Source organism: Eumetopias jubatus, unplaced genomic scaffold, assembly GCF_037043125.1.
Source record: "Eumetopias jubatus isolate StellerSeaLion01/CBP00866 unplaced genomic scaffold, mEumJub1_p1.0 scaffold_4, whole genome shotgun sequence".
Lineage (NCBI taxonomy): Eukaryota > Metazoa > Chordata > Mammalia > Carnivora > Otariidae > Eumetopias > Eumetopias jubatus.
Window position 1 is genome coordinate 45,973,417 of NW_028274810.1, and position 16,194 is coordinate 45,989,610.

Below are 16,194 nucleotides of genomic sequence, written 5' to 3' on the forward strand. Positions count from 1 at the left end.
CATGAAAGCCTTTGGTAGGAAAAGTTTCAAAAATTGGGTGGGAACAGTAGAGATAAGATCCATAGCTAAACGAGTTGAAAAAATATAAAAGGTGATGAAAAGGAGGTAGCACAGGGAGACAACTCTTTCAATAGTTTTTATTCTAAAACTGAACAGGAAAAGTGCAATAGTAGCTAGAGGGCAATGTGGTAGTGCTTGCATCGTGGTTTGATGGGGATGATCCAGTAGAGAGGCAGTGATAAAGGAGAACATTAATTGCAGAAGTGAAAGTAAAGGCTGATGGGGCCAAAGTACATGTGAAAAATTTGACCACTGCTGAAGGAAGGGATGCTTCCTTTATTGTATCAGGATAGAAGATGAAAATGCATGAACATGTAGATAGGTTTATAAATTTGGTTATAAAAAGATGAGAACACTTCCTTCAGTTGGCTTCTATTTTTACAATAATTAGTGAGATTAATTGTAAAGTCTTGAAACAAAATAAGCATGCAAAGAAGGCTTCCTGTATATTCTGTACTTCACTATACATTGGATGTTGAGGGGAAAAATAAAAGTGCTTTGCTGTATTTTCCCGACATTACTAGATTATCTGGCTATTTGAACTATACTATTGATGGAATTAAGGAAATAAGCTCCAAGTTTTCCATATAAAATATAGTGAAAAAGTAATAATAACTAACATGTGGCTTTTACTCATTATAAGGCATTGTTCGAATACATAAATATGAAGTTTCGTCAGACATTTTACATTTTGTTAAATCATTTAATCCTGTATGACCCTATAAATTGGATATGGTTATATCCATCTTACAGTGAGTACACTGAAGCCCAGAGAATTAAATAACTTGCCTAGACCACATATTAAGTGGTAAAACTAGATTCAAATCCAGCCCAGCTGTCTCCAAATTTTAGGCTTTTACCACTATAAAAGTTGGATTAATCTTGAGCAACAAGATTAATTCATCTATTCATTCATCCAACACGTATACTTATTGACATCTATTTAGTTAACTCCACTACTCCACTTCCTCCCAAAAAGAAAAGACCCTCCTCTCTGCAAAATACCAGGCTAAAGGCTAGGAATGGAGGAGGAAAGAAAACATGAATCCTACTCCTGTGGAGCTTATGTCTAGCTTGCTACTATGTCTAAGAATTTCTACATAGAGCTTTAATATAAATGGATTGTGATAAGGTTTTTTTTAAAAGATTTTATTTATTTATTTGAGAGAGAGAGATCATGGGTGTAGGGGGGAGGGAGGGTAGAGAGAGAAGCAGACTCCCCGCTGAGCAGGGAGCCCTTGGGGTTTGATCCCAGGACCCTGAGATCATGACCTGAGCCAGAGGCAGATGCTTAACTGAGCCACCCAGGCGCCCTGGATTGTGCTAAGTTCTATGAGGAAGGGATTGATATTAGAGTTAATAAAATATATCAATTCTTTATATAAAGAATAAGGAAAGGTGACATGTGAAGAGGACTTAATGGATAGAATTTGAATACATAGGTAGATAGGGAAAACAACAAACTAGACAAAATATAAAATAATATAAGCAAAGTCCCAAAGATGAGAAGATGTTGTGTATGTATAGGTGAAAAACTGAAGCTCTTTCCCTATGATAAATGATCCTAGGCTTAAAAGCAGAACTATCCTTCATCCTGTAAGTGGAGAACCATGAAGGTTTTGTTTCCCTTTGGGTGGAAGTCATGATATGATTAGAATCCTGTTTTAGGAAGATGTATTTTATAGCAGTGAGCAATGTCTGGAAGCAGAAAAAGAAATTGGGAGACTTTTTTTTTTTTTTTTTTTAAGAGAGAGACTGCTTGTGGATGCATGCATGCTAGCAGGAGGGCAGGGAGGGGCAGAGGGAAAGACAGAATCTCCAGCAGGCTTCATGCCCAGGGTATAGCCCCTTGTGGGGCTTGATCTCACGACCCTAAGATCATGACCTGAACTGAATTCAAGAGTCTGACATTTAACTGACTGAGACACCCAGGTGCCCTGAAATTGGGAGACTTTGAAAAGTGCTAATGGGATTATGTCCAATCAACCAATGAGAGACATCTCAATCATCATCTACAAAGTAAATGTAGTTAGTATATTCAAGTATTGCTTCTATTTTCAAAGAACTTGCAGTCTCACTATTCACTACATTAAGCTATTAAAGAGCAAACTTATGTATACGAGTAACTGTGATACTGTGATTTATAACAAGAAAAATATATTTGGTCTTTGTCCTTGGTTCTAGCACAGAACTCGTAAAACCCTTGGAATTTTCTAAGTGATGAGAGAAGAGCAACAAAAATGTCTTTTGTTATGTTAGGTGATTTTGGATCGCACCTAAGGCTGGTTGCCAGGGGAACCAAACCCATGGTTAGAGAGTTGGAAATTTCAGTCCCACCCTCAACCTCTGAAACAGGGTGAGGGGATGGAGGTTGAATTTGATCCCTAATGGCCAATGGTATAATCAATCATGCCTATGTAATGAAGCCTCCATAAAAACCCAGAAGGACTTGTTCTGAGAGCTTCCATGTTGGTGAGCACATAGAGATTTAGACGGAGTGGTGTGCTTAGAGAGACAGCATGGCAGCTTTGTGCCCTTTCCCCATACCCTGCCCTATGCATCTCTTCTGTCTGGCTGTTCATGAATTATATCCTTTTATAATAAACCAGTAATCTAGTAAGTAAAATGTAAAATATTTCTCTGAGTTCTGTGAGCCACTCTAGCAAATTGAACCCAGGTGGGGGTTAGTGGAACCTCTAATCTATAGCCAGTTTGTTAGAAGCACTGGTGATAACCTGGACTTGTGACTGGCATCTGAAGGGGTAGGGGCAGTCTTGTAGGACTGAACCTTTAACCTATGGGAGATGACCCTGTCTCCAGGTAGATAGTGTCAGAATTGAGTTGAATTACAGGACACCCAGCTGGTATTGGAGCATTGCTTGGTGGTATGGGGGGAAAAAAAATCCCAATCCCCCATATGAATTGAAATTGATGACCAGAAACTTTAGTAACTTATTAGAGTTGTATTTTCTATCCCTGATCTTTTATTCTTGGCCAGCGTTCTCATGTCAAGATTTGCACATAAAATCAAATAACACAAAAGAGTACCTTTTCTAGGTAGTTGCCCCAGACCACATCCTATTTACTCTAGATTTCCAGAACTGAAATTCTGTATTTTGTCCCTCTGTGTCTAGTGCCTTGCTTTGGACCCAAACTCTTAAGAGTTTTTTCTGGACACTTTGTCTTTGTATCCTGGTATATTACCTTTTATACTTTTAGACTTGATTTTCTACTTTGCTCTAGACTCTGCTTCCTTTTCTAATGTTAACATTCCTATGGCCTCTAGTGAAAATCATGCCTATTTGCTTCTTCCCTACTGCCTACCTAGGTCCTACCCTTTTTTATGGTCACCTTAACTTCCATAAAGTCTCCACCAGCAGATTTGCATTTGACATATAAAGATTTTAAGATAATTTTCTATTAGAAAAAATAAAATCGTTGTAGACTATAGTTAGTAGAGATGTGATTTTGATAGAGGGAATTAGTCAAACATGGGGAACATCTTTTCCTAAGACTAATAAGCATAACTTTTTTTAAACTGTATTTGCCACCTAATCCTAAATTCATAACTAGGTTTGTTGGAAAATAAATATATGAACAATGATGTGATTCAAGTTATTGTATTAGGTTGGCTATAATAACAAATAGACCCAAATGTAATTGCCATTTATTTCTGGCTTCTGTAAGAGTCCAAGCTTGATTAATCCTGGTGAGTACGTAGTTTTTTAAGCAGCAATTCAGGGAGCCAGGATCCTTCCACCTTGTGGATTCACCATCTTCTAGGGCCTTATCCTTATCTCTGTCTAGTGAGTCAGGAGAAGAAAGAAAATATAGAGAAGACATATTCGTTTCCTAATAGCCTTGGACCAGAAATGACACATATCACTTTTGTCCACACTTTACTAGAGAGGACTTAGTCTCATCACTACACGTAATAGCAAAGGAGGCTGAGGGATTTGTGTGTCCAATAAGAGAAAAAAAAATTTTGATGGCAGCTATTAATTTCTACCGGTTAAGACAAATAAGGTAAAATGGATTACAAAGTCCTTTGCAAATATGAGATAATAATAACTAAATATAAAAATAATATGTGCGATTAAGTATGAAGTGTAAGATAAGATACTGCTATTGAGTCATTGCCAGTTAAGTGATTGTGAGAGATAATGCAGGAAATACAGGAATCAGTGCATTTTTGTGTTAAATGGTTTCAATAGTGATTTCCCTCTCCAAAATCACTGTTAAAACACAAGTTTAAAAAGAACATCAGTTGGGAAAAATGCTTCTTAATAAAGTCAGTAACAGGTTCTTGTCAACTTTATTAATGTAGCTTTCAAAACAATAGGGGCAGAAAATAAACTGTGCTTAGCCTTGTGAAATGTATTATATTTGTCTTCCGTGTGATGTAGGTCAGAAGGAATCTGAAGATGAAAGTGAGGATGAAGAATTAGATGCCAGTTTTAGGATATCAGTGTTCAAACTACCCATATATACTTCAGATTCATTGAAGTATGCTGCATTATTGAAAGAAAAAGAAGATTATTTTCCTACATATATTCAGCCATTTCCTACTACTCATCAAAAACCAACAATTAAAAAAAAAGACATGCTGTTGAAGAGTAATGTAAGAAAAGAGTTTTTTACAGCACACAGAACTGGTATAAAACTCCAAACACTTTGGGATATTGATAAATATTATTCAGAACAAAAGAAGCAGGAAAGCCATAAAAAAAAAATAACAGCTATCACCACTGCACAAGGTGCCCAAGAAAGAGTTCGCTCAACTGTTCGAGAAAACCTAAGTAAGAAAAAAAATGCTGCACAAAAACTAATTGCAAAAGATAATGAGACAATTCAGAATGGTTTACAACGACTTTGGCAGGACAGATTCAATTACCTCGACAAAGTTAGAGAGAGGAGAGCTCTGTTTCTAGCAGAAAAAAAACAAAAGGCTGAAGACCGTTTATTAATTCAAAATATAAGTAATGAGCGCACTCTTTTGTCCAAAGGAATTACTAAAATGGACAGATTGAGGAAGAATCAAGCTGTCTTACAAGAGAAAAGTCTGATTGTTCAGCAAAGACTAGAAATGGAAAAATATCAAAAGAATTTATTAAAACAAATGAAGGAAATCAGGTAGGTACAGTTTTGATATTGTAGAAGATTTTAAGTCAATAACATGTGAATATAGCATACTAAGTGTTGAGACCTAATAAACAGTACTTTGTTTATAACATTCTCTTTGAAAAATAGAAACAACAAAAAAGGACAAAAATGTTCTAATATATTACCAAAGATGAGACAATAAAACAACTCTGTCTCATCCCACCTCCACCCTCATCCAACAAAACCTACTTCTTAATTAATGGTTGTTCTTATCGTAAATGGCAGTCATCATTAGGCTCTTGAGCAGTGCTAGAAACCAGTCTTTTACAACTCAGTCTCTCTCATTGCCAACATCTAATAAGTTTCCTTATTCATTTTACTCAAAAGGAGTCTCAAACTGATCCTTTTCAATCCCACTTCTCCCAATCTAATGCAGACTCTCAGTCATCCTGAGATTTACCTTTTAGCCTTCCAATTGACAGTTCCATCTCCATTCTCAAGACATCCGTTCTTCAACCCAAATCTGTTCTCTAGCCAAGCCTCAACTGTCTTTTATTTTTTTAAAATATTTTCTTTATTTATTTGAGAAAGAGAGAGACAACACGAGCAAGGGGTGGGGGCAGAGGGAGAGGGAGAAGCAGACTCCCTGCTGAGCAGGGAGCCTGACCAGGGGCTCAACCCCAGGACCAGGACCATGAGATCATGACTTGAGCCTAAGGCAGAGGCTTAACTGACTGAACCATACAGGCACCCCCCGCCCCCGCAACTCTCTTTTAAAATTAAGTTCTGATCATGTCACTTTCTACTTAAGTGCTTTGCAATTGTCCACAGAATAAAATCTGAGTGGCATTTCAGACATCATGCTTTGTTCCAATTTATCTAGACTCATCTTACTAAATTTTCTCCTATAGCCCCTCCCTCTTCCCCATAACAGCACTGTTTGCTCCATACAGACTAAACTATTCCCAATTCCCTACCCAGATCTGTAGTTCCTTATTCCAGTGACCTTACTGGTTCTATCCCCTTTTTCTTCGTTATGCACTTTGAAAGAGTACTAGGAGCCCGTAATGTTAGTACTATCTACATATTATTATGCAACACAAGCCTCTATTGTTATTGTGCAAATTAGAAAGATTTGGAGTGTTCAAATTGGTGAGGGGGTAGTGCCTGTATGGGAAGGACAAAACATTTATTTCTCCAGGGAGACACATCACTAGTGAGTGGCTGATGCTTGGCTGAGTGTGACTGTATTTCTATTTGTCCCCTATTTGCCACCATCATGCAGTATATGAACTGTACAACCAATGACAAAATTCATCCTTTATTTTTATTTTATATTCATCCTTTAGTAACCAGCTGAAATGGTACCTGTACTTTTTACCTTTCACCAACTGTTCTTCCAGTCTGAATTAATCCCTTTCATTCGGTAGTTCACACATAGCACTTGATAGCAGTTATCGCAAGACAGCCTATATCAGGTTAGCTTGTAAAGTCCTTTATAAAATAATTTGGTCTATCTTTTCATTTCAGTATCTAGTACAGTACTTAGTTTCCAAAATCTATTCAGTAATTATTTATGGAGGAAAATAGGACAAAAAGTTTTTGAATTAGTAATGGTTGTATGTAAGTTCATTTAAGTCATATACTAGAGCCTGTGGGGCAGGTTAATTATATATATATATATAATATATATACACACACACATATATACATATTACTAATATATATATTAGTGTACTTAAACATGAACATTAGTAATATATATATATTAGTGTACTTAATACTTAAGCCATAGGAATGAGAAATAATGTATATTTTTTCAGAACGTTTGTGTAGTGAAGATATATAACCAGAATTATTAAATATATACAAAAATATAATTAACCAAGTTTTGAAAATAGCTTCACTAGTTATTAAAATAGGTATCTATCTTAAAACAAGTGCTTATTTCATGATAATAAATTTTTCCTACACTTTTTTTTTCTGTCTCTCTGTTATCATTGGCATTTTTATTGAGGAACACCTTCAGTTCAAATCATTCAAATAGTAATTCACTTTCAGCTATTGGAGATGTCAGGTGATATGGGGACATAATTATTTGACTCCAATAAACTGAAAATCTAGGTGGGAGATAAGTCACCACGCAATAAGACTACCAGAGTTAAATAATAATACAAACATAATACAAGAACTATCAAGGGACAAAATTAAAATTTCCAGTTAAATGGTAGGTAATAAATAGATGAACGTAATCTAGGACACCTTCAAAGAGAAGGCATAACTAAACATCAAAGTGTCAATTAATTTCGGTTCTCCCCAACACCCCCATACAAAAATAAATAACATATTCTTGATCCTCTAAGAACTCACAGTTCAGTGGCAAATATAAGCATATACTTGAAGCATTACAAAAAATAGAAGTAGGGAAATTACAGTTGTCAATTCGAATTTGGAAAAGCAGAGTGCTGAGGGGAAATCATTATTGGCAAAGTGGAGGAGCAAAATTGGAGAGCTCAGAATAGGTAACACTGGGGGGAGAGGAAAGAGGTAGTGAATATTGCTCTACTCATAGCAGAGGGTTTTGAAGAGGAGTAGTTGAAAGTGCAATTGCTTAAGAAACATTAAATTAGCTTAGAAAGGGACTGTAATTTCAGTGGACAGTCACATGGTTAAGACCATTAGGAATCCTACTAAAAAAATAAAACATATTTTAAACATGCATTTTACCACAGAACCTTCATTTCAAGAAATGTCTCAGAATGCTAACCCTCAGAATATACTTGGAACAAAGCTGTCTCAAACAAATGCAAAATTTTTAAAAATTGTTCCATGATGATTTTTAAATTTTAAACTAAACTTAGTGCAAAGGCTCTGAAAATTAGTATTGACTCAAAATATATTAAGCTACATTTAATAAATTTAAACTATATTAGTTGTCAAAGGATTTTTTTATGGACGGTATAATTGACATATAACATTATATTAGTTTCAGGTCTACAAGATAATGTTTTAATAATTGTGTATATGGCAAAATAATTACAGTAAGTCTAGTTAACATCTGTCACAACACATAATTACAATTATTTTCCTTGTGATGAGGACTTTTAAGATTTAGTCTCCCAGCAAATTTTAATATGCAATACAGTGTTATTAACTATAGTCACCATGCTATATATTATATCCCATGACTTACTTATTTTATAAATGGAACTTGGTACCTTTTGACCTCCTTACCCATTTTACCTACTCCTTATCTCCTACCTCAGGCAAGCACCAATTTGTTCTCTGTATCTGTGAGTTCAGTTTGTTTAGATTCCACATATAGGTGAGATCATATAATATTTGTCTTTCTGTCTGACTTATTTCACTTAGTATAGTGATTTCAAGTTCCATCCATGTTGTTGCAAATAGCGAGATTTCCTTCTTTTTATGGCTAAATAATATTCCATTGTATATATACTACAACTTCTTTACAAAGGATATTTTTTAGAACATAAAACTGTAACTCATGGGGCACCTGGGTGGCTCAGTCGTTAAGCGTCTGCCTTCAGCTCAGGTCATGATCCCAGGGGGCCTGGGTGGCTCAGTCTTAAGCGTCTGCCTTTGGCTCAGGTCATGATCCCAGGGTCCTCAGATCGAGCCCCACATCGGCTCCTGCTCCACGGGAAGCCTGCTTCTCCCTCTCCCACTCCCCCTGCTTGTGTTCCCTCTCTCGCTGTCTCTCTCTTTCTCTCAAATAAATAAATAAATAAATAAATAAATCTTTAAAAATAAAACTGTAACTCATACAAATATAAAATGGACACATCAAAGATTTTATTTAACTCATTAAGGAACCAGTAAGATGTTAGATCCAGTTCAAATGACATTTCTTTTTTTTTTTAAGATTTTATTTATTTATTTGAGAGAGAGAGAATGAGAGATAGCATGAGAGGGAAGAGGGTCAGAGGGAGAAGCAGACTCCCTGCTGAGCAGGGAGCCTGATGTGGGACTCAGTCCCGGGACTCCAGGATCATGATCTGAGCTGAAGGCAGTCGCTTAACCAACTGAGTCACCCAGGCACCCTGTTCAAATGACATTTCTAAGAGCATGCATATATAAAGGCAATCAGGAATGCCAAAATAAATTTAGTCATTATCCACCAGTGATAATCAATTATAACTCCATTGGACAAAATTCACTTACACTTTATAGACAAGAATCATTTGTATTACTCATAGTTTTATTCAGTTTATATAGGGTTGTAAAATAGATCAAAGAGATTGAAAGACACAGATAACTCTGAAGGGTCCACTAGACAGGATTCCCAGTAATTGTTTTTTACTCTTTTAGCTGTTTCACATAATTTTGTCTGATACTAGGTTGAAACTTACCAGTCACAGTTTTATCCCGGTGACATTTTAACCATCCAAACAATGTAAATACATATGCTTAAGGCTTGCCTAGAAATACTTAGAGATCCATATTGCTGCTTATTTCATCTACATTTAAAAAAATTTATTGCTGACGTATAGTTTACATACAGTATTACATTAGTTTCCGGTATACAACATAATGATTTGACAATACTACATGTTACTCAGTGCTCACCATTTTAAGTGTAGTTACCATCTGTCACCATACAACATTATTACAATAGTATTGACTATATTCCTGATGCTTTAATTTTCATCTCTGTATTGCCAGAGGGGAAGTGGGTAGGGGGGATGGGTGAAATAGGTGAAGGGGATTAAAAGGTACAACTTTGAGTTATAAAATAAATAGATCATTTATAATTTTAAATGTTATCATTAGAAAGTAGTTTGTACTAGAAAAGAGTATAAAATAATAAGAAAGCATTTGCCTTTTCCTAGTTACAAACGATTTTTAAACTATTTACTGAGTTTCTTTACATAATATCTTTTTAGGTATGAAAAATATTTTATATGTTTCTTCTCCAAAATTTAACATTTTGCTTAATGTATACTCTGTGTGTGTATGGGTGGGTGGTTTTTGGAAATAATTTTTCTATAATTTAGCAACAAATATATTTTGGAAAAGAGAATGAAAGCTAGCCTAGTATATCAAAATACAAATCTAGTGCAAATCAATGTTAGAGAAATTCAATCAGCTTAGTTTTATCACAGCAAATTGAATGTCTGGCCATCATTAATTTGTAGAGGATACAGAGTCAAATGAGCTTCCTAATGTGTCTTAACTGAATTATCTTCTCTTGCAAGCTGCTTCAAAGATATTATCCATATCCTTGAAAACACACAGGAATAAGGCAGTGTTCTGGCTATGTAGGTAATATGTCCTAAAAGGCATTACTGAGTTTTACTATAAATATTTTCAAATAAAGATTTTGTATCAACATGCAGAAAAGAGCAGTGAGTCAAAAAAGTAAAGGCTCTCTAGAGACCTTAGCAGTTTTTCAGTTCTTTTTCTCCTGGTTGATTCTTCATTAATGTATCAAACACTTGACCTAAAAGCATTCTGATGAATCTCAATAGCTAGTAAAGTCATTACTGAGAATGTAGTTCCTGATCCTGCTGTGGAATGAAGAAGAATGAAAAAAGAAAGAGGAACCATAAAGCTCTAGTTTAGAAAGTTGATAAACTACCCACAAGAGTATTTAAGAATGAATAAAAAAGAGACTTTGAAATGAGAAAAATACATATATATCAGGTAAAAGCTTGTCATGAATTTTCCAAAATATTCTTGTTCATACTCTGAAAAAGTGATGAAATTTCTCAGGGCAGAACAGCAGGGTGTCCATTTTGCAGTAGAGTTATCAATTAGTGTGGAAAATCTGGCACATAAGGCACTTTATCTAATTACATCATCTTCTACTTGTCCTTAGTCTGGTCATCAGTTTACCTCCTAGACTACTCTCTTCATTCCCTGTGGTGTTTATATCCTGATTTATAAAGCTTTTCTCCATCCAATTTCAGCTGTAATCAGAGTGAACTTCCAAATTCTTAAGAACAGCCCTCCCAATTGCCTAATATTTTTGGATCTCAACAACCTTTAAACTCATTTTCATAGACATGTAAGGACCTCCTCATCACTTGGAATTGCCCTACCTCTTAAATCTTAAATCCTTGTATACTTATTTATGTATAAAATCTTCTATCTTTTCAGTTCTTTTCTTCCTTTATTTTCGCTACATGAATTATTCAAATATATTATGACACTCAGCCCTCAAATAAACTTCCTTAAATATTTCTTTTCATTTCTACTGTGTCCTCCACAGTTCTTCATATCAGTTATTCTTTTCTGCATTTCATTCAGTGTCTCTGAAGTCCTTTCCTTTCATTGCCTTCACAATGCTAACTGCCCCAACTCCTACTTTGGAATAATCCTACTATCTTTACTTCTTGTGCTCAGGTTAAAATGGCTAAAAGAAATCACTAATTTGTAAATTTACACTAATATTAATTGTATGGCCTCCAAGTTTAGCTACTCCCTCAGTTGATTACTCTATTTCCTCTTACCCACAACAGTACATACATGGCAACAAGAACTCTAAACATGTAATTAAGGGTACTAATTCATGGATCTTAAAATAGGGCAATTATCCTGGATTATCCAGGTGGGCCCAATGCATCACATGGGGCTTTACATGCAGGGACAGAAAGGAAAGGCAGAGAAATTCAAAGTAGGAGGATTTGATATGACATTGCTGACTTGAAGATGGAAGAGGCTGTGTGGAAAGAATGAGAAGGAGATGAATTCTGACAACAACCAACAATCTGGGAAAGAGGACCTCATGTCCTGGGTGAGAATCACAGCCTTGGGTCCCCTGGGTGGCGCAGTCAGCTGAGTGACTGACTTTAGGTTTTGGCTCAGGTCATGATCTCTGCCTTGATATTGAGCCCAGTGTCAGGCTCCCAGCTCATTGAGGAGTCTGCTGAAGTTTCTCTCCGCTCTTGTGCACTCTCTCTCTCTAAAATGAATAAATAAATCTTTAAAAAAAAAAAGGAACCACAACCCTGGCTGACACCTTTATTTCAGCCTTGTGAGAACCAAGCAGTAAACCCAGCTGATCCAGCTGTGCCTGGACTTTTGACCCATGAAAACTATGAAATAATAAAGGGGTGGTTGTTGTTGTAAGCCAATATATTTATGGTAATGTGTTACACAGCGATAGGAAAATACTCTAACTTTGTTCTTCTTTTCCCAAGATTGCTTTGGTTAATATAAGACCTTTGCATTGCCATAGAATTCAAATTTTAATAAATTCAAAATACCCCCAATTTAATACATTTAAAATCTTAAATTTGATCTGTATTATATATATGTAAAACAAACTTAAATGATAATTTCTACCAAAAAGACTCTTGGCATATTAATTGGGATTGCATTGAATATATAGATAAATTTGGGGAGAATTAACATCTTGATAATATTGTCTCCCAGTCCTTGAAATGGTAGAACTTTGCATTAATTTAGATATTCTTTAATTTTTCAACAATAATTTATTATTTTCACTCATAAGCCTTGTATATCTTTTGTTAAACTTACATCTAAGTATTTGTTTTTTTTATGCTATTGTAAATAGAATTCATTCTTAATTTCATTTTCCAATTTTTTGATCCTGGCATGTATAAATATAGTAGATCATTATTTATCACTCTTCAATACTTTTTAATAGTTTGGTTTTTTTGTTGGTTTTTTTTATTTTTACTTATTAATTTTTTTTATTTTTTATTGTTAATCACCATATTACATCATTCGTTTTTGATGTAGTGTTCCATGATTCATTGTTTGTTCATAACACCCAGTGCTCCATGCAGAATGTGCCCTCTTTAATACCCATCACCAGGCTAACCCATCCCTCTACCCTCCTCCCCTCTAGAACCCTCAGTTTGTTTTTCAGAGTCCATCATCTCTCATGGTTCGTCTCCCCCTCTGACTTACTCCCCTTCATTCTTCCTCTCCTGTTATCTTCTTCTTTTTCTTTTTTCTTAAAATATGTTGCGTTATTTGTTTCAGAAGTACAGATCTGTGATTCAACAGTCTTGCACAATTCACAGCACTCACCGTAGTTGTTTTTTGTTGTGTTCTTTGTTTTGTTTGTTTGTTTTTTACATTTTGTCCACAGTGTATAATTGTTATCTGTATGAGGACTATTTTAATACATTTCTTAGACTTAGTTAATACTATTAATTACATGTGCGAAGTCCCTTTTGCCATGACTTCTACTCTACTACATGTCCAGATATAGCTACTCTCCAGAGATCCAGACTCAAAATACTCATAGCTAATTTTAGTTGAGTGGTTATTAAATGTCAGGCATCCTTCTAAGGATTTTAAATGTAATAGCTATTTAGTCCTTACTAAATCCTATGAGTTAGATTGTCCCTTCTTATAGATGAAGAAAATGATTCAGACAGAGTTTAATTAACATGTCCCAAATCACACAATCAATAAGTTGCAGACCTGCATCTCAACCCCAAGAAGAATGGCTTTACTACCTTTTCTCTTATCCATAAGCCATTGCTTCTCTATAGTCACCTACCTGAGCATTACCATATGGACAGCGAGGCTCCTTAAACACAATATTACCAAAATAGAATTCCAATATTTCTCTTCATCTGGCTGCTCTTCTTTTATTTCTTATCCTGATGAATAACACTATTACCCATCCAGTAAAAGGAATTATTAAATGTCAGGCACTGTTCTAAGGATTTTAAATGTATTAACTCATTTAGTATTTTACTAAACCCCATGAGTTGGATTATCCCCCTTTTTAAAAATGAAGAAAATAAGGTAAAGAGAACTGAAATAACCAAAATCACATAGTAAGTTGCAGACTTTCTAGACTTTGGCCTTTCTTCTACTCCTCAAGTCCAGATTTCTGAGTATATCTGTATACAAATCAAGTGTTCTATGATCTGCTCTAAGTCTGTTTCTCCAGAGTTATCTGTTCCACTGTCCCAGAAATTAAGAGTGTTGTCACTTCTCAGAGCATGCCAAGCCGTGCTCTCATCTTTGACTTTATTTTAGCTGTTCCTGCTATTTAAACAAACATACATGAACAAAATGTTCTTCCCTTCCACTTTCTGCCTGAAAAATACATATCTTTCAAGACTGAGTTCAAGGATTATTTCAAATCTGAAGTCTTTCTTGTCTTACCCTCTTCTTCAGATAATATTTACTAATTTTTCATTATGCCATCCTTGTATTGTTACATAGTGTTTTCATTATGACACTATAATATTTTATTTATATATTCATTATTTCTCTACTTTCTATAAACCTCTCATTGTTATATCATATTTATCTTTATGGTTCCAGCATCTAGGAGCATTATAATACATAATTGTTGAATGAATGAGGATGAATGAGTGAAGTCCTTTAAGGCCCATGACATTTTCTAGGTTTGACAGGGTAACCTGGTCCACCTTTCTCTAACTTAGAGTCCATATTAGTCGGCTGGGGCTGCCATAAGAAAATACCACAGACTGGGTGGTTTAAACAACATAAATTTATTTTCTCACAGTTTTGGAGGCTAGAAGTCCAAGATTAAGGTATGTCAAATTTGGCTTCTCAGGTTTGAGGCCTTTTTCCCTGGCTGCCTTCTCACTGTCCTAACATGACCTTTGTTCTGTGTGTTCGTATCCTTACTGTCTCCTCATCTTTTTAATAAGGACACCACTCATATTGGATTAGGGCCCATCTGTATGATAAAATTTAAAATTACCTCTTAAAGACCCTATCTCCAAATATAGTAACATTCTAAGGTACTAGAACTTAGGACTTCAACATGAATTTGGGGGTTGGAAATGGGGACACAGTTCAGTCCATAACAGCATCCTAGAAGAAACTTGGATTTAGTGAGGCTTAAATAAAAGTTCTGCAATTTTTTTTTTTTTAAGATTTTATTTAGGAACACCTGTGTGACTCAGTTGGTTAAGCGTCAGCCTTCCACTCAGGTCATGATACCAGGGTCCTGGGATAGAGTTCCGAGTTTCTGGGCTCCTTGCTCAGCAGGGAGCCTGCTTCTCCCTCTCCCTCTGCCTGCCACTCCCCCTGCTTGTGCGCTCTCTGTGTGTCAAATAAATAAATACAATCTTTAAAAAAAAAAAAAAGATTTTACTTATTTGAGAGAGAGAGCGTGTGTGTGCACAAGCAGGGGGGAGGAGCAGAGGGAGACAGAGAAGCAGACTCCCCACTGAACAGGGATGAAGAGCTCCATCCTAGGTCCCTGCCAGGTTTAATGAGCCAAACGCAGACACTTAACCAACTGAGCTACCCAGGAGCCTCTTTGGGAATCTAAACCAGGGTTTATGAGAATTCTGTTACAGCCAATAAAAATCTTAGAAATATTAGCCCAATATGAATATTATTAAATAAATTATAGATATTATTGATATAATAAAATTCCATGCAATAAGTAAAGTTCTAATTTTTCCCATTTGTATGTCTGTTTTAAAAGCATCTACTTACCATTAACAATCTGAATGATTGTTACAGTTTTCGTTATTTAAAAGTATCTCATTCTGTTACTTTCCTTTTTTTCTTCTTAGGGCTCAAGAAACATACAAAAAACACTGTGAAGAAAAATTTGTTTTTGATATGATTGCCTTTCAAAAAGCTTGTGAAAGATTTCAAGATGCTAAAACAAAAACTGCAATTATGAAAATGAATTTAGCCTTTCAAGTTCCCAGAGGAGTGACAAAATGAACCAATGCCAGGTTATGTCTGTGGTCATTTTGAATTATGGCTAATATGTTTAGTTAAAGGACTTTGAAATAATACTATGAAAGAAGAAATACTCTGTGTAACAAGATGGATTTGAATATAAATCTTCTAAAATATAAACAATAATTAAAGTGTTTCTCTTGTTGATCGTAATTTAATTTAAATCAAATTAACTTGGCACCCCCAAAAGGTTCCTTATATTTCCAGATGTCCAAGGAACATTTAAAACTAATTTCATTTATTGCAGGAAATAATGCAAAGGCATTATTTATATTGTTTCATATCCTAAGGATAGCAATCCTAAAGCTATTTTCAGTTTCTCTTGCAATCTTTATAGTAATT

General features: G+C 35.2%; 1 protein-coding gene across 1 annotated transcript in view; it reads left to right on the forward strand.

The window, feature by feature from the left end:
* The window catches only part of LRRIQ3 (leucine rich repeats and IQ motif containing 3), a 202,775-nt gene extending 186,941 nt beyond the window's left edge, over positions 1 to 15,834 (forward strand). Inside the window, exons 7-8 of the mRNA XM_028102548.2 lie at positions 4,467 to 5,193; positions 15,678 to 15,834. Coding sequence (XP_027958349.2) covers positions 4,467 to 5,193; positions 15,678 to 15,834 — 884 coding nt within the window. The remainder of the gene's footprint in view (positions 1 to 4,466; positions 5,194 to 15,677) is intronic.
* The last annotated feature ends 360 nt before the right edge of the window (positions 15,835 to 16,194 follow it).